General features: G+C 60.7%; 2 protein-coding genes across 3 annotated transcripts in view; one reads left to right on the top strand and one right to left on the bottom strand.

The window, feature by feature from the left end:
* The window catches only part of GSE1 (Gse1 coiled-coil protein), a 102,588-nt gene extending 88,639 nt beyond the window's left edge, over nt 1-13,949 (top strand). Inside the window, exons 4-17 of one of the 2 annotated variants that reach the window (XM_042797460.1) lie at nt 3,414-3,613; nt 5,223-5,404; nt 5,571-5,768; nt 6,067-6,258; nt 6,389-6,705; nt 7,049-7,373; nt 8,682-9,262; nt 9,935-10,047; nt 10,253-10,523; nt 10,697-10,816; nt 10,948-11,319; nt 11,628-11,903; nt 12,265-12,368; nt 13,647-13,949. In XM_042797460.1, coding sequence (XP_042653394.1) covers nt 3,414-3,613; nt 5,223-5,404; nt 5,571-5,768; nt 6,067-6,258; nt 6,389-6,705; nt 7,049-7,373; nt 8,682-9,262; nt 9,935-10,047; nt 10,253-10,523; nt 10,697-10,816; nt 10,948-11,319; nt 11,628-11,903; nt 12,265-12,368; nt 13,647-13,781 — 3,386 coding nt within the window. In that variant the 3' untranslated portion in view covers nt 13,782-13,949. The remainder of the gene's footprint in view (nt 1-3,413; nt 3,614-5,222; nt 5,405-5,570; nt 5,769-6,066; nt 6,259-6,388; nt 6,706-7,048; nt 7,374-8,681; nt 9,263-9,934; nt 10,048-10,252; nt 10,524-10,696; nt 10,817-10,947; nt 11,320-11,627; nt 11,904-12,264; nt 12,369-13,646) is intronic. The other variant, XM_042797459.1, reaches the window with a different exon arrangement.
* A 1,616-nt stretch (nt 13,950-15,565) lies between these two features.
* Nucleotides 15,566-22,138, bottom strand: GINS2 (GINS complex subunit 2). The gene is made up of 6 exons (XM_042797462.1): nt 21,992-22,138; nt 20,256-20,370; nt 19,245-19,344; nt 18,044-18,170; nt 17,493-17,619; nt 15,566-17,246 (listed from the first exon to the last, which is right to left on the bottom strand). Exons 1-5 carry the CDS (start codon nt 22,079-22,081, stop codon nt 17,494-17,496), a joined length of 558 nt encoding a protein of 185 aa, XP_042653396.1. The 5' UTR covers nt 22,082-22,138; the 3' UTR covers nt 15,566-17,246; nt 17,493.
* Nucleotides 22,139-22,561: the final 423 nt, after the last annotated feature.

The raw sequence follows: 22,561 nt of genomic DNA, 5'->3' as shown, positions 1-22,561 counted from the left end.
CGGGAGCTGGCGGACGGTGTTTCCTCGCCATTTCCCAAGCTAACATCTTTCCCCGGCGTCACGTCTCGAGGGGGCAGTTTAGAAATTCAATTCAGCCGGAGTAATCCAAACGCCGTATCGCCCGCCGTACCCTGGGAGAAAGCCTGGGAGAGCGTGGCACGGGGGGACCTGTCCCCTCCCTGCCTGCTCCCTCCCACCACGCTTCACCGAAACGCTGTTTTTTTTTTTTTGCCCGGAGGCTCCTCAGATCTGTTCCTTCCCCAGCCAAATTTCCAAACGGGAAATTCGGGCGCTCCTGGGATGTCCCCGTCCCTCGTCCCCCTGCGATGGCCCGGCTGCCGCATCCTCCATCGTGCCCTCTGTCTCTGCTGGGGTGCAGCTCGCAATGGGGGGGTTGTTTGAGCTGCCGCCGCGGTGCCGGGGCACCCCGAGGTCCCTGTCACCACGGGGAGCGTGTCCCACTGGGTATGTCCCACACGCGCAGGAGGAGGCAGCCTGTCCCTGGGCTGCAAAGTGTTTCACCGGGAGACCGCTGGCACTATCCATTTGCAACGAAATAGTATTTATCCTTGGTATTTCCAGTGGTGGGTGCTCCCTGTTGGGTTGTTGCCCACTGCCCGGGCACTTTGGTCCCTGGGGAGGTTGCCTGACCTTTTGCAAGATTTTCTTTTGCAAGGCCCTTTTTGGAAGATCCTTTTTGAAAGATCCTTTTTGCAAGGTTCTTTTCGCAAGGCCCTTTATGGAAGACCCTTTTTGCAAGTGCCATCTGCAAGACCTTCCTCACAGCTCCCCTGCCAGCCACAAAACGTCCCAGCACGGCCGTGACCCGAAGCCTCTGGCATCGGCTGCTCCCGAGGAGGCACGTGGGGACACCAGGTCCCCGTGACACCGAGTGATGCTTCAGCCTCACTGGGAGCTCCTGGTTCTCCCTGGCTGCCACCTCCTGAGCCCATCTGCTTCCTTTGGGGCAGTCAGCTGGGATTGGGGGGATTATTTTGCCTTTTATTCCCCCCCATACTGCACAGCTCGTGCCCCTGCCATGGCGCTCAGCCCATCCGAAGGGACACCAGCAGGTCTTGGCATGGATTTTGTGGCGCTGGAGAGAAGCGGCCGCGTTCCCTTTGGATTTCCCCTTAACGACTGCATAGTTTGTTTACCAAAAAAAAAAAAAAAAACAAACCACCAAACAAAAACCCTGTCCTTGCCCATCTGGGTGCCCAAAGTGGCTCATCCTGGATGGTTTTAGTAGGCGTGGGTTTGGGTGGGTGTTGGGAAAGGGGGTTTCTCTCCACACCGTGGTTTTTAGCCCCAGGAAATGAATCGCTCTGCCCCCAAATCCTCACCCCACCTCTCTTCCCACAACGGGAGATGCTCCGCCGTGGGGGTGATGCCGACTGGGTCCACCCGAGATTGCCACCTTTTTTACCAGCTTTATGGACCGCCCGGCAGTTGCGCCGCATCCGTAGGGATGTCCCGCTCCCCCCGCAGCACCCCCAGCTGCGGGGGCTCATCCCAACCAACTCCAACTCATCAAAGCCCCGAGAAGCCACCAAAGCCATCGCCTGGCCGGGGGCTCCAGCCTCCCATCCTGCCCCAGGCTGTCTGCAGGGTGGGTTTTATTCCCCACTCTTCCTTTCTTTTTCCCCCCCCTCCCTCCTCCTTCAGGGTCTCAGCTGTTAATTACATTTGCCTGTCAGCCTGGGCTGCTAATCTGCTATCGCGGAGCGGAAAGCGGGAGGTCAGAAAACAAAGGTGACACCATCACACTGTGCCTCTTGTCATCTCCAATCCAGATTAGTTTCATTGACTAACTCCTGGCTGAATACCACCAGTTAATTATAACGATCACAAACCCTCCCGTTTAAAGCCACACAGCGAGAATTAAGGTTCTGAAGTAAGACTTTAGCTTCATTAATTGCTGGGCTCATTGTGATGGTATTGATTGTTAACGCTATCGCGTGGTGAGTAATGGCTTCCCAGCTCAGAGGGGATTAGGCTGCTAATTGTTGTTGGCCTTGCGCTGACAAGATAGACTTCAGTGGGTGTCAAATCCGTATCGGCGGCCTCCTTTGTCGCGGGCAGCCTTTCTCTTTTCCCTGAGTCTTGCCGCTCTTGAAATGAAAGCGATTCGGAGCGACTCGGGAATAATTAATAAGGCAGGGCAAGGCAGCAGCGGGCTGCTCCGCTCGGCCTCTCCGCTCCGCCGAGCATCCTTCCCGCTGCCCGGGGATGCTCCTGCTTCCTGCCCGTCTGGCTTTTGGAGAGGGATGGAGATGGCTCGAGGGGCGAGCAGCTTCCTTGCAGGCTCAGGGGAGCCAGCGTGCGTGCTCGCGGGGCGAGGAGCCAGCCTGCGCGCTCAGGAGAGCTGGCTTGCGTGCACAGAGGAGCCGCGTTGCACGCTCGCAGGGCAACGAACCAGCTTGCACACTCGGGGGAAGCTGGCTTGCACGGGCAAGGAGCCAGCTTGCACGCTCAAGGGGGAGACACGGCCCCTCTCAATGCCGGAATGGGGAGCACCGTCACCTCTTGGCTGGCATCCTGCAGTGACCACAGGCCACCCCTCGGTGGCCAGTAGCCAGTCCCGGCCGGCACGTCAGAAACGTTCTCCAGGCTGGTGGCAGCAGGGTTTTGGGGGGGGGGGGCAGGAGCCCCCCAAGCTGCCCAGCTGGGTTTTAGGAGCAGGCGCTGTGCCGCGGAGCAGAGGCCGGGCACCGTGCGCCCTACTTAATGTTGAATTTGTGTTTCTGCTCCAGCTCTGCTTTTCTACCCTCGCCGCGCTCTCCGCTTTTAATTCCATTTTTATTTTTTCCCCTTGGAAATATCGCCGGCGTCCCCAGCGTGGGTATAATTTAAAACACAGGCGTATTATGCAAATAAAGCCAAAGCCTTGCCCAAGGGTTACGGGGAGTCACTCCTTCATCCCAGTGTCTCCGAGTGCCCCGGCTCGTGCGCGGCGACTTTTCCAGCTGGATTAAGGCGTTTGCGGGTTCGGCTGGAGGAGATGTGGCCGCCCGGGGTTGGCATCACGTCGGTGTTGCTGGTGCCAAGGCGAGGGACACGGGCAGAGTGAAGGGCTTTATGGGAGGTGTGTGTGTGTGTGGGGGGGGTTGGCAATCCCTATTCGATGGGAGCAAGGAGGGTGCCCATCCCACTGTGTGGGGGGAAGCCTTGTAGCACTGGAGGGGAATCTCCCTTGGGACAGGGCTCCCTGGGAACCCCCCCCCAGGATGAGGGTCCAGCCTTGGAGCAGGGCGGGGGGGTTGGAGGGGCGCTGACCACCCTGCATGCCCCATCCCAGACGGCTGCAGCGGGGCATCCCACCGGGGACGGCTTCAGTTTGTTGATAAGGTGGTTTCAGCCGGTTAGCGGCTGCCTTTTTCCCCGCTTATTTGAATTTTTAAATTTAATTTCAGGGTCCTCGATAAGCAGCGAGTCGTCCCCGGTCTCCTCGCCGGCCACCAACCACAGCTCCCCCGCCAGCACGCCCAAGCGCGGCCCCATGGGCCCCATCATCGTGCCCCCGGGGGGGCACAGCGTGCCCAGCACGCCGCCCGTCGTCACCATCGCCCCCACGAAGACGGTCAACGGGGTCTGGAGGAGTGAGGGCAGACAGGTATGGCTGTGTTTTTGGAGGGGGGGGCGGTGCGTGGCCCTGACCCCCCCCAAAGGATGGAGGGATGCTGCGTGCCAACCGTGATCCGAGGTGCCAGGAGCTGCACTCCTGAGGGACCACAGTGCTCTGTGTGTGTGTGTCCGTGTCCCCAGTTTTGTCCCTTCTCCTCCCCACCACATCCCTGGGCTGCCACCGTCCCCAGGCTGCCATCCAGAGGGGAGCGTGAGGAAGAATTGGGGGGGTGGAGGAGGAGGGGGGGGGCGGGGGGCTTGGGGAGGAAGAGCAGCTAATTAAGAAGCATCGTTAGTGGTTCTCCTCTCCTCCGCACGCTACAAGCAGATTCCCGGGGGGATTATGCCACTTGGAAAGACTAATTAAACCACAAAGCGGAGAGGCGATGGGAGGGGATGAGAAACGCCGAGGATGGGGTGGCGGGGCGGAGAAAAATAAATGGGGCCGCGATCCCCGGGTGCTTGGAGGGGCGCGTGGGGTGTTCGGGTGCTCCCCAGCCCGTGTCCCCCTCCCTGTGTCGCCTCCTCCCCGGTGACCCCCGCAGCACGGGGGTTAACCGAGCGTGGGTTATTGTCTGGCAGAGCCGCGCTCGCAGCGTGACGCCCCGAGACGGGGAGGTAATTAGAGCAGAGCCTGGCACGCACAATAAGCCTTAACGCAGGCGGCTGAGGCAGTGGAAGGAGCTGGGGGGGGGGGGGGGGGGGACACGGGACACCCTTTGTGCCATCCCCTGTGACCTTGGGACCGTCCCCAACAGCCGGGGACCTACGACCTGGTCCGGAGGGTCTGGGGACTGGATGGGGAGGGGATGCACGGCACAGGGGGGATGCTGCCATTCTCTTCCTCTAGCTGCTAAACGGAGAAGATGCGATGAAAAATTCATAATTTTTAAACCCCATCTTGCCTTGCTGGAGGGCACCCTGCTAATTGCTGGACACTACGGGGTCTCTTGTCACCTCAAGGGGTTCCCCCTTGCCAGGGGGTCCTTCCCTAGCCAGCGTGGGTGCCAGGGGGGAGCGACCTTCATCCCGGCTCTGGGGATGGGGAGCTGATGGAGGGCAGCTGAGGCCCCACGGTGGGGGGGGGGTGTGTGTGTGTTGCTGATCCTGGCCTGTCCGTGGGGCTGGCGGGGGGGGGATGCAGGGCTGACCCCCGGTTTATGGCCGCTGTCAAAGGGCTGCTGGATTCCCACTGGTCGTGCCTGTATCCTCCCCGGATGATTAATAACCCTGGAGAACAAAGCAGCCCGTAAATTTCCAGGCAGGTAATGTGTGTCCTGCTGGCAGCGTTGCCCCAGCTTCAGCACCCCTTCTCCTGCTGGTGCCCCCCCCACTCCCTGGCGTAACACCCCCCCCCCCCCAGACCCTCACACCCCTCCAGCCTGTTTTTTGACAGCCTGGATGTGGGAGGATGCTCCGGTGGATGCATCCTCCCCCTGGGTACCGGTGCCAGCCAGGGACCCCACGGGCATGCTGGGGACCCAGTGACAGTCTCAGGGTGGGGAGACAGCAGGGACACCCCCCCACACACCATCCCTCTTGGGGTCCCTGATGTCCCCTAACACCCAGCTCGGCGTTGTTGCCTCTTTGCCTTCCAGCAAGAAGCAGGGTCACGAGGCAGCAGCAGCAGCAGCGGCCGCGAGCGCCTCATCTCAGAGCCCCCCCTCGCGCAGGAGAAAGCGGGGGGCCCCACCGTCCCCTCTCACCTCTTGGGGACACCCTACTCCTTCGGGCTGCCCCCCAGTTCCGTGGTCCAGGACTCCCGCTTCCCGCCTCTCAAGTGAGTCCGGGGTGGTGGTGGGGTTGTTGGGTTAGGAGGATGCGGGCGTCCCCGTGCGAGCTCTGCTCCCACCGAGCATCCCGGGGTGGGGGGAGGCGACATCTCCCCCCGGGGCTGGGGGACAGGGTGGGATGGTGAACCCCCGCCGTGTCCCTGCTCCCCCCAGCCTGCAGCGCCCGGTCCACCACGTGGTACCTCCCAGCGCCGTCACCGAGGATTACCTGCGCAGCTTCCGTCCCTACCACACCGCCGAGGACCTCCGCGTGTCCTCCCTGCCGCCCCTCGGCCTGGATCCCGCCGCCGCCGCCGCTTACTACCACCCCAGCTACCTGACGCATCACCCCTTCCCGCACCCCGCCTTCAGGTGGGCATGGAGGGGTGAGGGGAGGCGGGGGGGGGGGACGGGGACCCCGGTGACCGGAGGATGAGCCTTGGCGGGGCGGGAGCCTGATCCGGGGAGGCCGGTCGGGCTGCACCGAGGGCATTTTGGGGTTCTCCAAACCCCTCTCCGAAGCAGAAAGCACCCCTCGTCCAGCCTGGAATCACCTCCTCAGCGGGGAGGGGGGAATCGAGGGTTTCTTTCCTCTCTTCCCCCCCCACCCCTCCTCCCTCCACCCCAAAACTTGAGCGGCACGTCCCGCTGAGCATCCCTGTCTCCCCAGGATGGATGAGTCGTACTGCCTGTCGGCGCTGCGGTCCCCCTTCTACCCGCTGCCGGCGCCGGGCTCGCTGCCGCCCCTGCACCCCTCGGCCATGCACCTGCACCTCTCGGGGGTACGGTACCCCCCCGAGCTCTCGCACTCCTCCCTCTCCGCCCTGCAGTCCGAGCGCATCTCCAGCCTCGCCGCCGAGAGGTACCGGGGGGGATGATGGCTGGGGAGCGGCGGGGGGGTGACACTGAGCACCCCAGGGGATGCTAACAGGCATAGGGGGGGTTGGCTTTTTTTTTTTTTTTTTTTTTTAATTTTTTAAAAATTTTTGCAGGCTGCAAATGGACGAGGAGCTGCGGCAGAGGGAGCGGGAGCGCGAGCGGGAGCGGGAGAAGGAGCGGGAGCGAGAAGCCGACCGGGAGCGGGAGAAAGAGCGCGAAAGGGAGCGGGAACGCGAGAAAGAGCTGGAGCGGGAGAAGGAGCGGGAACGGGAGCTGGAGAGGCAGCGGGAGCGCGCCCGGGAGAAGGAGCTGAGCATGGTGAAAGCCATGGAGGGGCCCTTCCTCCCCGTGGCTGAGCTGCACGGGCTGCGGGGACACCCGGCCGAGGAGCGGGGCAAACTGGTGGAGCCGCTGGCGCCCGGCAGACCAGGTAACATCCCCACAGGTGACACTGGAGGGGGCTGAGGAACTTGGGGCGCAGCTTGCCGCCGTCCCCCTTCCCTTCCAGATGGCCAAACCGAGGGGGGTCGGTGGCCCCAGGGGGTGGCTGGGGACGGAGCCGGGCTCTTTTGGCTGCCAGCTCGCTTTGCCAGAAGCCCAGCTGCCGCGGCTTTGGCCAGAGGCTGCCCCACAACTCCCAGTGCCTCCCGCCCGCAGGCACACACAGGGTGTGTGGGGGGGGGCCCTTCGCCCTCCCGAAACACCCAATTCTGGCTGCAAGTCGCTCCCCCTTTCCACGCCCTGACTCTCTGGCACCCCTTTCCCCAACGCAGAGAAACTCAAGGACTCGGTGCTGCCGACGCCGAAGCCCATCCAGCACCCGCTGCACCAGCCGCCGGCCCCCCACCACCCCGTGCCCAGCCTCATCCCCAACCACAACGTGTTCCCGCTGCCGGGGAGCAGCGCGGCCACGGCGCTGCTCATCCACCGCACCAACGAGGAGGAGAAGTGGCTGGCCCGGCAGCGCCGGCTGCGTCAGGAGAAGGAAGATCGGCAATCCCAAGTCTCGGAATTTCGGCAGCAAGTCTTAGAGCAGCACCTCGACATGGGGCGCGCCCCGAGCCAGCCCGAGCCCGAGCATCGGCCCGAGCACCCCAGGTAGGGAGCAGCGCTGGAGCTTCCCCCTTAAAATCTGCTTACATTTTCCCCGCTGTAAAACCTGTCAGATTTTTTTTTTTTTTTTTCCCCGCTGTGGCTTTGCACCCCCCCCGTTAGCTGGCTCCAGCACCCCGCTCCCCGTTAGGTAGCCAGCATCCCGTAGCCGTGCCCCTCGCACGTCCCCGGGAGCAGAAGTGGCCGCGCTCAGCCGGTGCCAGCAGGTCCCCGGCAGACGGTGCCAGCCGGGCCGGCTGTGCTGGCAGCACTGGGCGTTACTGGTGCCCGACATCTGCGCGGCGGCAGGCGACGAGCCCGGGAGGTGGCCGGGGGCCAACGGCGAGCGGCCAGGTGCTGCCCAGGCACCCGGCACCGCTAATTGCGGCTCCCCGCCGCGCAGCAGACCCAGGCGGCGGGATGCCCCGTTTTGGAAAGGAAAAAGGTGGTGGGGTGGGGGGTGGGGGGGGGCACCTGCCCCAAACCTGAGCCGTTCCTGCACCCCCTGATTGACAAGGGCTTGCTCAGCCCCACGGCTGAGCGCTTAAGCGGCGCGGGCTCATCCAGCCGGCTCTGCCGCCAGCTCCCTTTGTTATTTTTGGGTATCCAGGGGATTAGCGCGGCTCAGCGAGGATAATAAGGAGCAGATCGCGGGGCGGCACAAAGGCAAGTGCCCGCCGCAAGCTCCCTTCCCCACCCGCTCCTCCCGCCTCGAACCGGAGAGGGGAGAGAGCAAGGTCACCCCGAAACCCATGCAGCGGGGGGCGGGGGGGGGGGGGGGGGGATAACCCATCCTCATCTCCATCCCCGCATCCAGCGGGGAGGCCGAGGGACCCATCCCCGGCCGGGCAGGCGCTGAGCTGAACTCGCTGTTCTGTGCGCGGAGGTCCGGGGCGCTGGAGCGGAAAAGCGTTAAATGCACAGCTTGGGCACATGAAATATTTATCCCGCTAACGGGCTGGCTCCGTCCCCGGCTGGCGGAGGAGAGTTGCACCGAGAAGCTGCCCTCGCAGCGGGGGGGAGCAGGGCTGTGCCAGGGACCGCTGGCTCTCTCGTCCCCATGGTGGGCAGCTGGGGTGGGGGTGCCCTTCCTGGTGCCCTGGGAGTGCAGCCACATCCCTGCTCAACCCACCCGGGGTGGGGGGAGAGCCTTAACTCTTCCCCTCCGCCCCGTCCCTTGGGGTGGTGGCACAGGAGGGGACAAGCGTGGCAGCCCCACATGCACAACCCCCGCTCTGGGTGACCCTAATTGGTGTGTTTCTCCCCCAAAAGCTGGCCCCCCCTCACCTCTCCGGTCCTTTCCTCTCCTCGCAGGTCGGGATCGAGCCGCCACGAGCCGAGCGGCCGGGAGCCGGGGCAGCATTTCGGCGGGCCCCCACCTCTCATCTCCCCCAAGCCCCAGCACCACCCCGTCGCCACGTCCCTCTGGAACCCCGTCTCGCTGATGGAGAGCCCCCCCGACCCCCCCCGGCGCCTCCCCGAGCCCCACGCCCTCCACGGCCACCCGGCCCCCTTCGAGCCCAGCCGTCAGGGCATCCCGCTGGTGAAGGTGGAGAGGGTCTTCTGCCCTGAGAAACTGGAGGAGGGGACGAGGAAGCGGGATGCTCTGGAGAAATACCCCCCGGGACGGGAGCCCGGCGCCCCGGAGCACGGGGGCTTCACCCACGCCCCCTTTCTAGCCGAGCTGGAGAAGTCCACGCAGAGCCTCCTGAGCCAGCAAAGACCCCCGACCGCCCCCTTCGCCGAGGCCGCCAAGCCCAGCTCGCCCTACCGACCCCCCCCGCCCCGCGCCCAGGACCCCATGTACATCTACGACGAGTTCGTGCAGCAGCACCGCAGGCTGGTCAGCAAACTCGACCTGGAGGAGCGCCGGCGGCGGGAGGCCCGCGAGAAAGGTGAGAGCCCGGGTTTGTACCGCGCTGGGGACCCCCCCTACCCCCACACACACCCCGGCGCTGGGTGGTGGGGAGGCGGGGGGGGGGGGGGGGGGGGAGGCCGGTGGGTCTCCCGGGGATGCCGGCAGCCCGCGCTGCAAAACGCGCCCGCAAGCCGAGCGGCTCGGTAAATCCTCCGCTCTAGACGTGCCCAATTAATAAATGATGAACTGAGGCTAATAAGCGGGCTTTAAATATTAATGGGACTGCGCGAGCGGGGATGAGAACAGCGGTGAGGAGGAGATGGAGCACTGGGGGGGGGAAACACACAACAGGCGTTGCCGTCTCCCTTCCAGCAGGGATATGGGGGGGGGACGACTCAGCCGCAGCTTCCCCCTGGCCGTGCCCCACTAACCCGCCCCAAAACGATGCTGAGGGGGGACGTGGGGGTGGGCGATGCTCCCCAGGGTCCCACAGCTGGCGGAGGGGGAGTAGGGTTCTGTTGGGTTAGACCCCCGGCCCCATGGTGGACCCCCCACCGCTCCCCCCCCAGCATCCCGCCTCGCCGCACCAGCTCCCTGCTGCATCCCTGTCCCGAGCTGGGTGCCAGCAGCTTCCCCAGCGTGTCCCCAGGTTCCCCGCGGGGTTCCCAGTGGTCTCCCCAGTCTCACACCTGCCTCTCCCCACCCCCAGGTTACTACTACGACCTGGACGACTCCTGCGACGACAGCGACGAGGAGGAGGTGCGGGCCCATCTCCGCTGCGTGGCCGAGCAGCCCCCGCTGAAGCTGGACACGTCCTCCGAGGTACAGCTGGCAGGGGGTGTCCCCGGTCCCCTCTGTCCCCCGGGGAGGAGCAGCCCCTCCTCAGGCACCAGCTCCCAGTGCTTGCGGGGCAGCCACCATCCCCAGGGGCGTGAGGGGCGGGGGGGGGGGGGGTGTCAGGGATGAGGATGAGGACGGGGACCAGTCTGGGGGTGACGCTGCTCTGCTCTCCCCCTCGGCGCCCCAGAAGCTGGAGTTCCTGCAGCTCTTCGGCCTCACCACGCAGCAGCAGAAGGAGGAATTGCTGAGCCAGAAGCGACGCAAACGCCGGCGGATGCTGCGGGAGAGGAGCCCCTCGCCGCCGACGGTGCAGAACAAGCGCCGCACGCCCTCCCCGCGCCTCCCGCTCTCCACCCGCTACAGCCCCGACGAGATGAACAACAGCCCCAACTTCGAGGAGAAGAAGCGCTTCCTCACCATCTTCAACCTCACGCACATCAGCGCCGAGAAGAGGAAAGGTAACAGCCATGCCCCGCGCATGTTTGGGGCCGGCCCTGGCTCTGGGAGGAAGGGGGGGTCCCCGCTCCCTGCTTTGGGGGTGTTTTGGAGAGGACGGGGTGGGGGGGGGGGGGGGGGTCCCACCTGGGGCCATGAGCTTGCTCTGCTGAGCAGAGGCTACACTAAACCTCAGCTTCCCATGCCGCAGACAAGGAGAAGCTGGTGGAGATGCTGCAGGCCATGAAGCAGAAGACCACGCCGGCCGCCGTGGTGAAGAGCTCCCCGCGGGACAGCCCCAGCGGTCCCACCGCCGGTAAGCATCCCCCCCACACACACACACACCGCCCAGGGCTCTTGGCTGGCCAGGGAGGGCACGGCTTTATTTTGGGGGGGGGACACACGGAGCCCCACCGGCAGCCAACACTGCTCCTCCTCCCCTCAAAGAGCCGCCGGTGCCGCCGCTGCTGCTGGATGTGGATAAACCCGTGGGTATCGCCGTCTCCGTGCCGGAGGCGCAGAAAACGGTGGAACCCGGGAGGTTAGACCAGTTGAGACCCCAGGAGCTACCCAGGGCTAAGGAGTCGGCCACCACGCCGGCGGAGAAGCCCCGGCTGAGCGACGGGCATCCCGGGAAGAAGGCACTGAGCATCCTCAGCTACGTGAGGGGTCCCCTCCCCAAGGACATCCCGGTGCCGCTGTCCCACAGCATGAACGGCAAGAGCAAGCCCTGGGAGCCTTTCATCGCCGAGGAGTTCGCCCATCAGTTCCACGAGTCGGTGCTGCAGTCCACCCAGAAAGCGTTGCAGAAGCACAAAGGTAAAGGGGCAGGGATGCGGGGATCATCAGTGAGGGTAAATATGAGGCGCTGGGATAATACAGCTGGATTCCACACCCCACACGCCCCCCCCCCATTTATTAATTTCAATAAGCGCGGAAAACTAAGTGGCTCCAGCGCGTGGGGAAGGCGATGAAACCCCACAGAAGTTGCTAAAGGCCTGAGGAGATGGGGAGGGAATTAATATTTTGAGTGGAGCGTCTTTCTGGGAGGGCAGCAGCGGGGTGGGGGGTTTGTTGGGGGGGGGTGGGGGGGTTGGGCAGGGGGGGCTGATTTTCGGTGCCCGCAGGAGGGACGGCGGCGCTGACGGCGGAGCAGAACCACAAGCTCGACGCCTCCATCCACTACAACATCCCCGAGCTGCAGGCGTCCAGCCGCCTGGCCGCCCCCCCCCACAACGGCACGGCCGAGGGGCCGCTGCCCCCCCGGGCGCTACCCCGCGACTCTGCCTCCGAGGAAGAGGAGGAGGAGGAGGAGGAGGAGGAGGAAGAGGAGGAAGAGTACCCCAGGCCCAAGTGGCAAGGGATCGAGGCAATTTTTGAAGCTTACCAGGAACATATAGAAGGTAGGGGACTGGGGAGGGTAAGCCCTCGCTTCGTGCCTCAGTTTCCCCGAGTGAAAACACCCCCACGCCTCCGGCTCCCGCTGGGCTGGGGTGGGGAGGTGCTGGATGCTCCCCAGCATTGCTGGAGCAGCATGAAAGCAACAGGGGCTGGTGAAAATCGACCTATCTGTGAAAAATTCATGTGTTCACGGCTGGCTGGCACCCTCCCCGCGGGACCTGGAGGTTCCCCGTGCTGGGGATGCTGGGGGTAATCGCTGCAGAGCCTTGCGTGGGCAGAGCCTTGCGTGGGGCTGGGACCCTCCCTGGTGCTCGGGGACGGTCCTCACTGTGCCCCCCCGCCGCTCTCCTTTGGCCTTTGCAGAACAAAACCTGGAGCGCCAAGTGCTGCAGACCCAGTGCCGGCGGCTGGAGGCCCAGCACTACAGCCTGAGCCTGACGGCGGAGCAGCTTTCGCACAGCATGGCGGTGAGTGGGGCTGCGGCACCCAGCCTCTGCAGGGCACCCACCCAACCTCTGCAGGGCACCCACCCAGCCTCTGCAGGGCACCCACCCAGCCTCTGCAGGGCACCCAACCTCTGCAGGGCACCCACCCAGCCTCTGCAGGGCACCCACCCAACCTCTGCAGGGCACCCACCCAGCCTCTGCAGGGCACCCACCCAGCCTCTGCAGGGCACCCAACCTCTGCAGGGCACCCACCCAGCCTCTGCAGGGCACCCACCCAGCCTCTGCAGGGCACCCAGCCTCTGCAGGGCACCCACCCAACCTCTTCAGGGCACCCAACCTCTGCAGGGCACCCAGCCTCTGCAGGGCACCCACCCAGCCTCTGCAGGGCACCCAACCTGTGCTGGGCACCCAACCTCTGCAAAGCACCCAGCTTCCTGGGCACCCAACCTCCGCAGGGCACCCAACCTCTGCAGAGCACCCAGCTTCCAGGGCACCCAGCCTCTGCAGGGCACCCAACCTGTGCTGGGCACCCAACCTCTGCAGAGCACCCAGCTTCCTGGGCACCCAACCTCCGCAGGGCACCCAACCTCTGCAGAGCACCCAGCTTCCAGGGCACCCAGCCTCTGCAGGGCGCCCAACCTCCTCTGCAGGGCACCCAACCTCTGCAGGGCACCCAAACTCTGCAAAGCACCCAGATTCCTGGCCACCCAACCTCTGTAGAGCACCCAACTTTCTAGCCACCCAACCTCTGTAGAGCACCCAACTTTCTAGCCACCCAACCTCTGCAGAGCACCCAGATTCCAAGGCACCCAACCTGTGTAGAGCACTCACCTTCCTAAGCACCCAACCTCTGCAGGGCACCCAACCTGTGCTGGGCACCCAACCTCTGCAGGGCACCCAACCTGTGCAGGGCACCCAACCTCTGCAGAGCACCCAGCTTCCAGGACACCCAACCTCTGCAGGGCACCCAACCTGTGCTGGGCACCCAACCTCTGCAGAGCACCCAGCTTCCAGGACACCCAACCTCTGCAGGGCACCCAGCCTCTGCAAAGCTCCCAGATTCCTGGGCACTCAACTTCCTGGGCACCCAACCTCTGCAAAGCACCCGCCTTCCTGAGCACCCCACCTCAAGCAAGGCACCCAACCCTCCCCCAGCCCACCCATCCACCTCCAGCACCCCCCCCACTCCCGTAACTCCCCCTCCCCACGCACCCCCCCAGCCCCCTCGGGGTGCCCCGGCCAGCCCAGCTGCCCCCCCCCCACCCGCCCTTGACTCTCTTCTCCCCTTGGCTCCTGCAGGAATTAAGGACCCAGAAGCAGAAGATGGTCTCGGAGCGCGAGCGCCTGCAAGCCGAGCTGGATCACCTGCGGAAGTGCCTTGCCTTGCCTGCAATGCAGTGGTCTAGGGGTTATTTCAAGGGGTATCCCAGGTGACGCTCCTTGGGCTAGGCCGAACATATAGTCTAGAAATAATAATCTATTTTATTACCTTGAATATTTAATATTTTTCACTGGGAGGTTTGAAGCTAAAAAAAAAATAAAATGTTTAAAAAAAAAAAAAAAAAAAAGAAAAGGATAATAATAATAATTAAAAAAAAATACAACGGGAAAAAAAAAAAAAAACCAAAAAAACAAAACAAAAAAAAAACAAAACAAACAAAAAAAAAATAAAAACAGAGAATGTGCCATGCATGAAGCAAAGGAGCACGGGAGCCGGGAGCCCACCCGAGGGCGAGCAGACCCCGGCCCATCCCCTCCCTCTGCGAGCAACGCCAGCCCGGCTCGGGCTCTCCTCCCGGGGGGGGACAGGGTGCTGCGGGCCCCCCCCTCCACCCACCCACACTTTATAGCGCTCATTTTTTTTTTTTTTTTTTTTTAAAAAAAAAATGAATTCCAATTAAAGACTCCACCGACAACACTAAGGCTGGAGGAGCCCCGCGGGGGGCCGGGTGTGGGACGGCCGCTGAGCCCCCTCCTCCCCGGCACGGCACCGGGAGCCTCCCCCCTCCCCCGGGGCTTTCCACTGGAAATGCACTTCGCTATAAAACAATAAAGTCAATAAACTGGTTGAAGGTACCTTTTTGTTCCTGTTTGGCGGGGAAGGGGCACAGACACGCGCCGGCGGTGGGCCCCCCCGGCGGGGTTACCTTGTCTCAGAGCCAGTCATGCTGGTTTTGCGATTTAAAAGTCAAAAAAAAAAAAAAAAAAAGGTGCTTCAGCCTTGTACTGTGTATATATATTAAAAAAAAAAAAGTTTTGTATGTTTTTATTACTTTAATTATTGTTATAAAAAGCCTGCCTTTTTTTTTAATATGTTTCTGCTTTTTGTTTTGTTTTGTTTTTTTTTTTTTTTGTCTTTATCCCTCCCCCTTTTCTTTCATTTTTGGCAAAAGGATTAACTCGCTTTTAGTGTTTGTACTGCTGCTGGTCAGGACAGAAAAGATATGGAAGTGTTCTAAAAGAATTTAAACCCAGGAAAAATACAATCCCCTTTTCCAGGGGGGCAGGTGCTGTCCCACTGCCAATCCCTTGGGAACCCCGAGTTGAGCCTTTCCACCACCCTCAATCTCCTCATTTTGGTTTTGTTTTGTATTTTTTTTTTTTTTAAATGCTTTTTCTTTGGTTTCTGGGTCTTTTTCTGGTCCCACTGGGCAGTTGGGGGGGTGTCACAGTGCCGGGTGGTTTCGCAGCCTTGCACGGGCTCCAGCTGCCAAATTAAAAATACAAGGCAATTGCGCCCAGAGGGCTGGAGGGTTTGGGGACGGGTGGCACCGGGGAGGGGGTCCTTGTCCCCCCCAAAAAACTCCAAGACCATCAGAGCAGCCCTAAGGCAGATGGGAACCAGGGTTTTTCCACGGGGACAACCGGGTCGAGCTTGTGCTGCCCAGACCTTGTGGGTGCAGGGAGGAGGGGGGGGGGGGGGGGGCAGGTTGAGTCTTGGCACCACACTGTGCCATTTTTCTAATCATCACGCACCCCAACTCCCCAGGGAAGGTTTTTTATAAAATGTTTAAATTATTTATTAATTTAAAAAAAAAAAAAATCACCACAAGACAAGCTCACGTCTACGGGAAAAGGTGACCTCTGCTTTCTGCTTTAAATTCCCTTGTTGCACTTGCAAAGAAAGCATTACCCCCACCCCCCCCACACACACACACAACCCTGGTCTCCCATTGGCTTCAGTGAGGGGAAAAAAAAAAAAAAAAAGCCGAAAAAAATAAAAAAAAAGCCCTGCAAGATTAAAAAGCAAAATGCCCTTGTGACAGAAATTAGTTTAATCTTTTTTAAATCCCCAATTGCATCGCCAGCCTCTGGCCTAGCTGCTGCCAACTCTGGGCTTCACAATGAATTTTAACACAGCAAAATACGCTTGCTGCTCCACTCGGTTTCTCCCTTCGCGTGTGCTCGGGGGGGTGACGGGGCGGGGGGGGGAACAAGCCAGGGATGGAAAATCATCAGCAATTTCTCCCTTGCTGCCGCCACGACGAGGCCGTGGGCAGGAGCCTGGCTGGGGTGCAGCCTCGCTTCGTAGCTGCTCCTGTACCGAGACTTTTCCCTTCTCACCAGCCCGTAATCGCGTATTTTTTTGGACCAATTTCTCGGAATTATTCCCGCCGGGGCCGTGGCGAGCGGTCGGGCCTGTTTGTACGTACCCCGTGCAGAATTGCTGGAGCAGCTGCGCCAGAGCCTGGGAGGGCTGCGAGGAGGGAAAGGCGAGGCAGAGCCCGCTGGGGGCAGTTTAGATGCTGTGAAAGAAAGCAAAACCGAAAAAAAAAAAAAAAAACAAAAAAAAAAAAGGAGGAAAAAAAACCCCAAACCAACCCCTAAACATGTTCTAAGTGTACTTGTTTGAATTAATTGTAATATATTATTTGTTGAATGTAGTAATTAGGTATTTACGAATATATTGTTGTAATTCCTGAAAACATCCAAAACAACAACAACGACGAAATAAACTCTTCCACCGAGACGACAAAGGATTGTTTCTCCCCCCCCCTCCCCACCACCTCACCCCGGGCAGTGATGGGAAAGCAGCCCCCAGCCTCACCCAGGGCAGCTCCTGCCCTCCTTGCGTGTGTGTGTGTGTGTGTCCCCCGTGGGGGGGACGGGACACTGAGGCAGGCAGGGCACAGATGGCAGGCAGGAGCCTGGCCCAGATGCTCAGGGAAAGGCACTGCTGACAGTTTGGGTTTCCCCCCCCCGCCCCCCAGCCCATTCTCCCCTCGCCTGGAATAATTACATCTGCCATCAAGGCAGCCCCCACGCCGGCGAGGATCCTGCCCTTGCCTGCCGGGCTGCCGCAGGGGAAGGGGGCCGGAGCCAAAAGGAGGAGAGCTGCGGGTTTTTCCAAGCATTGTTTCACCCATGGGTGCTGGATGCACAGAGCACGGGGTGGGGTGGGGGGTGGGGGGGCTTAATTCGAGGCCGTTCGCTCGGCTGCAATTATATTTTTGTTTATTTTGTACACAAGGAGTTTCAGATTAATAAAAATAATAATAATAAAAAAAATAAAAAAATAACAGTCAGACATATGACATTACAAGACAGCCTGGCTTGGGGGAGGGAAAACCATTTTCTTTTGTCCTTCTCCAAAGAGCAGATGGATCTGCTTCCCAGCTGATCTCCCCAGCGGAGTAGCAGACACCTCTCATCGCCCGCACAGCTTCCCCCTTTTCCAAGGCTCTGAGAAAATCCATGGTGAAGCGCCGCCTCGGAATTTATTGCTTTCAAGCCAGTGTGTGGCCTGTGCTGCCCTCAGAAGTTCCCTCTATGAAGTACACCCACACTCTCCAGGGCGGAGAGAGCCGCCTGACATCATTAGACAGCGGCTTAAGCTTTGCACTGGCAAGCCCCCACCTGCGCCCGGCAGATCTCTGAACCCAGGAGAGAGGCCCAGCTCTGCAAAAAAAAAAAAAAAAAAAGAACCGTGTGGGGATGCTCCAGTGCCAGCAGCAGCTCTGGAATTTTTCCCACCCGGCCAGGAGGCAGCCTGCATGTGGCTGAGGGGAGACCAGGCTTGGGCGGCTTAGGAAATCTGTGCAGGGAGGTAGAGGACGGTCAGATGAAGGTCCAGGGGTGAGGGGTAGAGCCTGATCCCTTCCACCCCCCTCGTCTGGGGGGTTTGAGGGCTGGCCTGGCTAGTACCTCAGAAATCCTGGGAGTGGGCACTCTCGCCAGGCTGAAGGTTAGTCCGGAGCTTGTACATGTGATCTAAGGCTTGAGTAAGGAAAGTCCCGATCGTGTTGATTTCCATCAAGGTTAAGTTATCCAGCTAAAAGAGAATAAAATAAAATAAAATAACAGAATCTGGGGAAATAGTCCTCTCGCAGAGGAGGACAAGGCTTGGAGAGCAGCTCTGCAGCCCACGCTTTTCCTTCGGTGACACCCCAAGGGACCGGCCCAGCTGCCACCCCCGGTCAGGAGAAGCACACGAGCGACGAGAGCACCGTTTCCACGAGGCACAGGGAGCTGCACCCAGCCCGTAAAAGCGAGGTTTCAGCATATGGCTTCACTTCCCAACTGACGTACCCACAACCCAGGAAAAAAAAAAAAAAAAAAAAAAAAACACACAACATGCCCTAACCAGCATTTTCACGAGCAGCTCTCATCAGTCACAAGCCCACGCGATCGCACGGCATCTGGAATCCTCCCAGCACAGAGCTGGCAAAGCTTTCCCCTGCCCGTCCCCGCCGCACCTTGGCGTGAGCTTCCTGCTGCCTGACGAAGCTGTCCGCAGACAGCCGCAGCTTGGCTAGCCGGGTGTCCCACGTCTCCTTCACCAGCGTCCGAATCTCGTCGGCTTTGGGGATGTTGTCCGAGGCACTGGAGGAGGAGGGCGAGAGGATCAGAACAGGCCCCGAGGGACTCGTAGGTTATGTCACCGGCGTAAGGAACGTTGGCAGTTCTTCAGCCCTCTGAGGCATAAGCAGAACAGTTTGCTATAGAGAAAAAACCTGCAACTCGACATTAAAATCCAGCCTGGTGCTTCTGCTGCTGGGATTTCTGGGATAGTTTATTTACCCAGGAATGCTCAGCTCTGATGCAGCATCTGGTTCTCAGCTAGAATCCTTCTGCTCTTTAATTGCCCAGCTGGTACGAGGTACACGGAGGGCCAATAACCCGGCCAAAGTCACAGGCAGCCAGGGAATTGAAAGGACTCGGCTGCGATTAGAGCCCCGGCTCTGTGCTCTCGTGGCTCTATCAGAGAGTATTAAGTTGAAAGGACTGTACGAGTTGTGCCACATCCTCCCATTAAGGCAATTCAGCGCTGCCATAAGGACCTCGAGAGATCAGATCAATTCACACGGACAGAGCTGTCGGGGTTATTCTAGCGTGAGGGAAGGAGCCGCACGCCAAGAGCGTCATCTCCAGAGGAAAAGCCAGTGCTTAAATGATCACCTCGCCGTAATTGAGGGCTTAAAGTCAGAAGAGCCTGCGCTGAGAAAAATACCAGCCAGCACATTTTACAAGTGAAATGCCTCAGCAGGCAGGAGTTCAGACCCGGAATATCCCCGGTCTCCTGCTTCTCAGGCCGAGGAAAGAGGAGCTTTCCTCCTGAAGGAGAGCCAAGGAAGAAGCCTGGAGGGTTTAGGCTGCTGAACAGATTGCAGCCAGAGAACACGCTGCTGATCCTCAGGGCCTCTACGCTCAGCTGCCGCTCAATAAAGCGGCACAGCCCCAATTATCAGGCCACAGAACAAGCAAGCCCCAAGTTACTGAAAAGCAAAGTTACCATGAGAAAACTGCTGCACCGAGGTCTTGGCACGCTGTGAAATAAACCTCCATTAACTCTCACTTTCCCACCGCCCTCTGGGGTTGCTGCCAACGAAAGCTTGAAAAATTGTCTATGCAAGCATGTACTTGGGTGGAAACTGTTACAATACATTTCCTACTTACTAGTTTAACAGCAGCTTTGTGAGTTCCATATAGTACGGACTGGGCATCGGCGTGAAGGTGTCCTCTTTACGTTCCTGGTCCCGGATTTCCTCCAGTTTTTCTAAAATACAACCAGGACCGGTCAGGCATCGCCAGGCCTTCAGGGCTTTCCCTCCAGGGACATTCTTACCCCCTCCAGGAAAACCCATGCTGCTCTTTCTATAGGACCGATGCTACGTCTGAGGTTGAATCAAAGTGCGGGAAGAAAAATGTTTCTGTCATGAAGCACAGAAGGATGCTGACAGGGACGTGGAAGCAGAGCTGAGCACACCGTGCCAGGAGGCTGGATCTACACCAGCTTGATCCCCAAACCTGTCACCTGTCCAGAGATGGTCCCTTCACCCACAAAAGGGCTTGTGCTATTTAGTGTTTGTGCCCTTGTATGGATAAAGCAGGAATGCTCGGTGCATTCGTACTGCAGCTCCATTAGCGTTTACTTCTTCTCTTTCTCAGTCTCAGTTTCCCTTGAGACAACAAAAGGGAGAGTGCCACGACTCTCACTTTTTTAGAGAGCGAGATGACTTCCTATTTCTGATGCCCTCGAGGAAAACGATTTCTGGAGCGGATGAACCAGTGATAACAGACATGCATGCTCTCCAAGGTCCCCCTCCTCACAAAGTGTCAGCCGAGGTCCCCAAAGCTCTTTCTGAACAAGCCTTGTGAGAGATGCAAATGCTGCTCAGAAAGACCAGCAACCACCGCTGAGGAGGCGTGCCAGGGCTGGGAATTCAAGCTCGCCCTTGTTCTTCCTCCTCACCAGAGGAAGAGACATTAAATACCTCCTTAACTAGGAAGACTACATCTCCTGTAAACATAAAGAATTCCAGTGGCGGACCATTAGATCCTTCTCTCAGAGTTACTTTGTGTTTGTTGAATTAAGCTTCCTGCTAATAGTAAAAATCAGAGATTACTTTTTTTTTTTTTTTTTCCATTTCATGCTTCTGCTGGACCTGCTGAAGCCACCATCCTTACCAACATCCATCCATTCTGGAGGAATCAGCCGACACTTCTGCCTCTGCTTCAGGTTAATGGCCAACCAGACAGGCACTTCCACCGGCAAGCCAGGATTGAAAGGACCCAGATCTCCCTGGAGGATGAATTGAAAACGAGAGTAAAGCAGCAGCGAGGGCTCAGGCAGCGCAGAACTTATCTGCTAGTTTGTCCTCAGCCACCTCTAAAGAGCAAGAGTTTCCAGGGGATTTTCAAAAGCCTGAGTTGAATAGCATCTGAATTTCCTCCTCTCACTTCCCGTAATTCTTGCTCTCAGACTTTTCCTCCTCTCCCTTGAGGAGTAGTAACTAACCTTTTCAGTACGTTTTCTATTTCAAAGCGTTGCACAGCAGTTATAGGCAGAAATTTCATCTCTCCTGGGAAGGCAGCCCCCCAGGCTGGGGGCTCAGCAGCTGCCCACCCCCACCCAAGGCTCCAAAAGCACCAGAGATGTGGGGGGCAGCACTGCTTCCCCCCCCCAAACCTGCCCTGCTCCCCCTGTGCCTCTCCATCTCTGTCCCTGTCCCCCGCTCCCTCAGTCCCCCCATCCCCATCACACCAGACCCTCAATCTCTCCAGTCCCTTCCCTATGCCCCCCCGCCCCTCTCCCCCTCCTCAGACACCCCAGCTCGCCCCCAATCCCCCCAGCCCCTGTCCCCTCAATGCTGCCCCTCAATCCCAATCCCCCCGAGCCAGTCCCCCCAACCTAATGCCCTCCCTGTCCCCAAGGCCTGTCCATAAACCCCCCCAGCCCATGTCCTCGATATGACCAGGCTCTGACACCCCCAAATCCCCCCCAGCCCCTGACCCTCAGACCATCGCCCCAAACCCTCTTCCGATCCCCTGTCCCCAAAACCCCCCCAGATCCTGTCCCTGAGCCCATGTCCCCAAACACCCCGGAGCCCCCCCCGCCTGGTTCCTGTCCCCAAGACTCTGTACCCAAACCCCTCCCAGCTCTTGTCCCCAAACCCCCCCAGCTCCTGTCCTCGAGCCCCCTAAGGCCCTGTCTCCAAACCCCCTCCCCCCAGATCCTGTCCCTGAGCCCCTGTCCCCAACCCCCACCACGTTCTTGTCCCCCAACTCCTGTCCCCAACACCCCCAAGCCCCTGTCCCCAAATCCCTGTCCCCAACCGCCTCCCAGCTTCCTGTCCCCAAGACCCTGTCCCCCACCTCTTGTGCCCAAACCCCCCCAACTCCTGTCCCCGAGCCCCCCCCCAGCTCCTGTCCCCGAGCCCCCCCCCAGCTCCTGTCCTCGAGCCCCCCCCAGCTCCTGTCCTCGAGCCCCCCCAGCTCCTGTCCCCGAGCCCCCCCCCCAGCTCCTGTCCCCGAGCCCCCCCCAGCTCCTGTCCCCGAGCCCCCCCCAGCTCCTGTCCCCGAGCCCCCCCCAGCTCCTGTCCCCGAGCCCCCCCCCAGCTCCTGTCCCCGAGCCCCCCCCCAGCTCCTGTCCCCGAGCCCCCCCCCAGCTCCTGTCCCCGAGCCCCCCCCCAGCTCCTGTCCCCGAGCCCCCCCCCAGCTCCTGTCCCCGAGCCCCCCCCCCAGCTCCTGTCCCCGAGCCCCCCCCCAGCTCCTGTCCCCAACACCCCCCCCAGATTCCTGTCCCCAAGCTCCTGTCCTCAACCCACCCCAGCCCGTCCCCAAGACCCTGTCCCCAAACCCCCCCAGCTTCCTGTCCCCAAGCCCCTGATCCCCAAACACCGCCCCCCCCCACACACACCGACCCCAATAAGATGGATCCGGTCGAGACTGAAGTTGGGCACGATCGTCACCAGCTCCTTCTCGGCCAGGAACTCCGCCTCCGCCGGCTCCATGGCGGCAGCGCCGCGGGGCCCGACCGGCACCGAACCGGAACCGGAACCGGAACCGAGACCTGGATCGGGCCCACCCCACGCCCACCCTCCCTATTGGCTGCGCGGCGGCGAGGCCCCGCCCACACCCGCCCCGCCTCCCTCCGACGGGCGCGTTTTCGCGCGCCCCGCGTAAGGGGCGGGGCCTGGGGCAGCTCGGAGCACGCTGGTTGGTTCCCTGTGGGCGGCCGCTGGGCGGCCATTGGTTATTATGCCGCTCCCCTTTCTGATTGGCTGCCCTATTCGCGCCGAGCTCCGGGGCCCCGCGGCGGGCGGGCGGGGTCTGAGTCCTTCGCAGAGGGACCAATCGCGATGCTCTCCGGGGGGGTGTATATTGACCAATCAGCGCTCAGCACTTGTTGCCGGGGCGCGCAGAGGCCCCACCCTCCCCCTCTGCGCCGCTGCCGCCCCCTGGTGGCCGGGAGGAGCAGCGCCATCGGACAC

This window comes from Tyto alba, unplaced genomic scaffold (assembly GCF_018691265.1).
Source record: "Tyto alba isolate M040663 unplaced genomic scaffold, T.alba_DEE_v4.0 Super-Scaffold_26, whole genome shotgun sequence".
Taxonomy (NCBI): Eukaryota; Metazoa; Chordata; class Aves; order Strigiformes; family Tytonidae; genus Tyto; species Tyto alba.
Note: the sequence above shows the minus strand (reverse complement) of the source record. Positions and strands in the feature narration are given on the sequence as shown.

Excerpts from the sequence above, each read along its gene's own strand:
- GINS2 (XM_042797462.1), bottom strand. The coding sequence starts at position 22,081 with ATGGAGCCGGCGGAGGCGGAGTTCCTGGCCGAGAAGGAGCTGGTGACG. Across the intron at positions 20,371-21,991 it reads ACCGGATCCATCTTATTGGG|GGAGATCTGGGTCCTTTCAA; the intron begins GTCGGTGTGTGT and ends TTCATCCTCCAG. Across the intron at positions 18,171-19,244 it reads ACAAAGCTGCTGTTAAACTA|TGCCTCGGACAACATCCCCA; the intron begins GTAAGTAGGAAA and ends CTCCTCCTCCAG.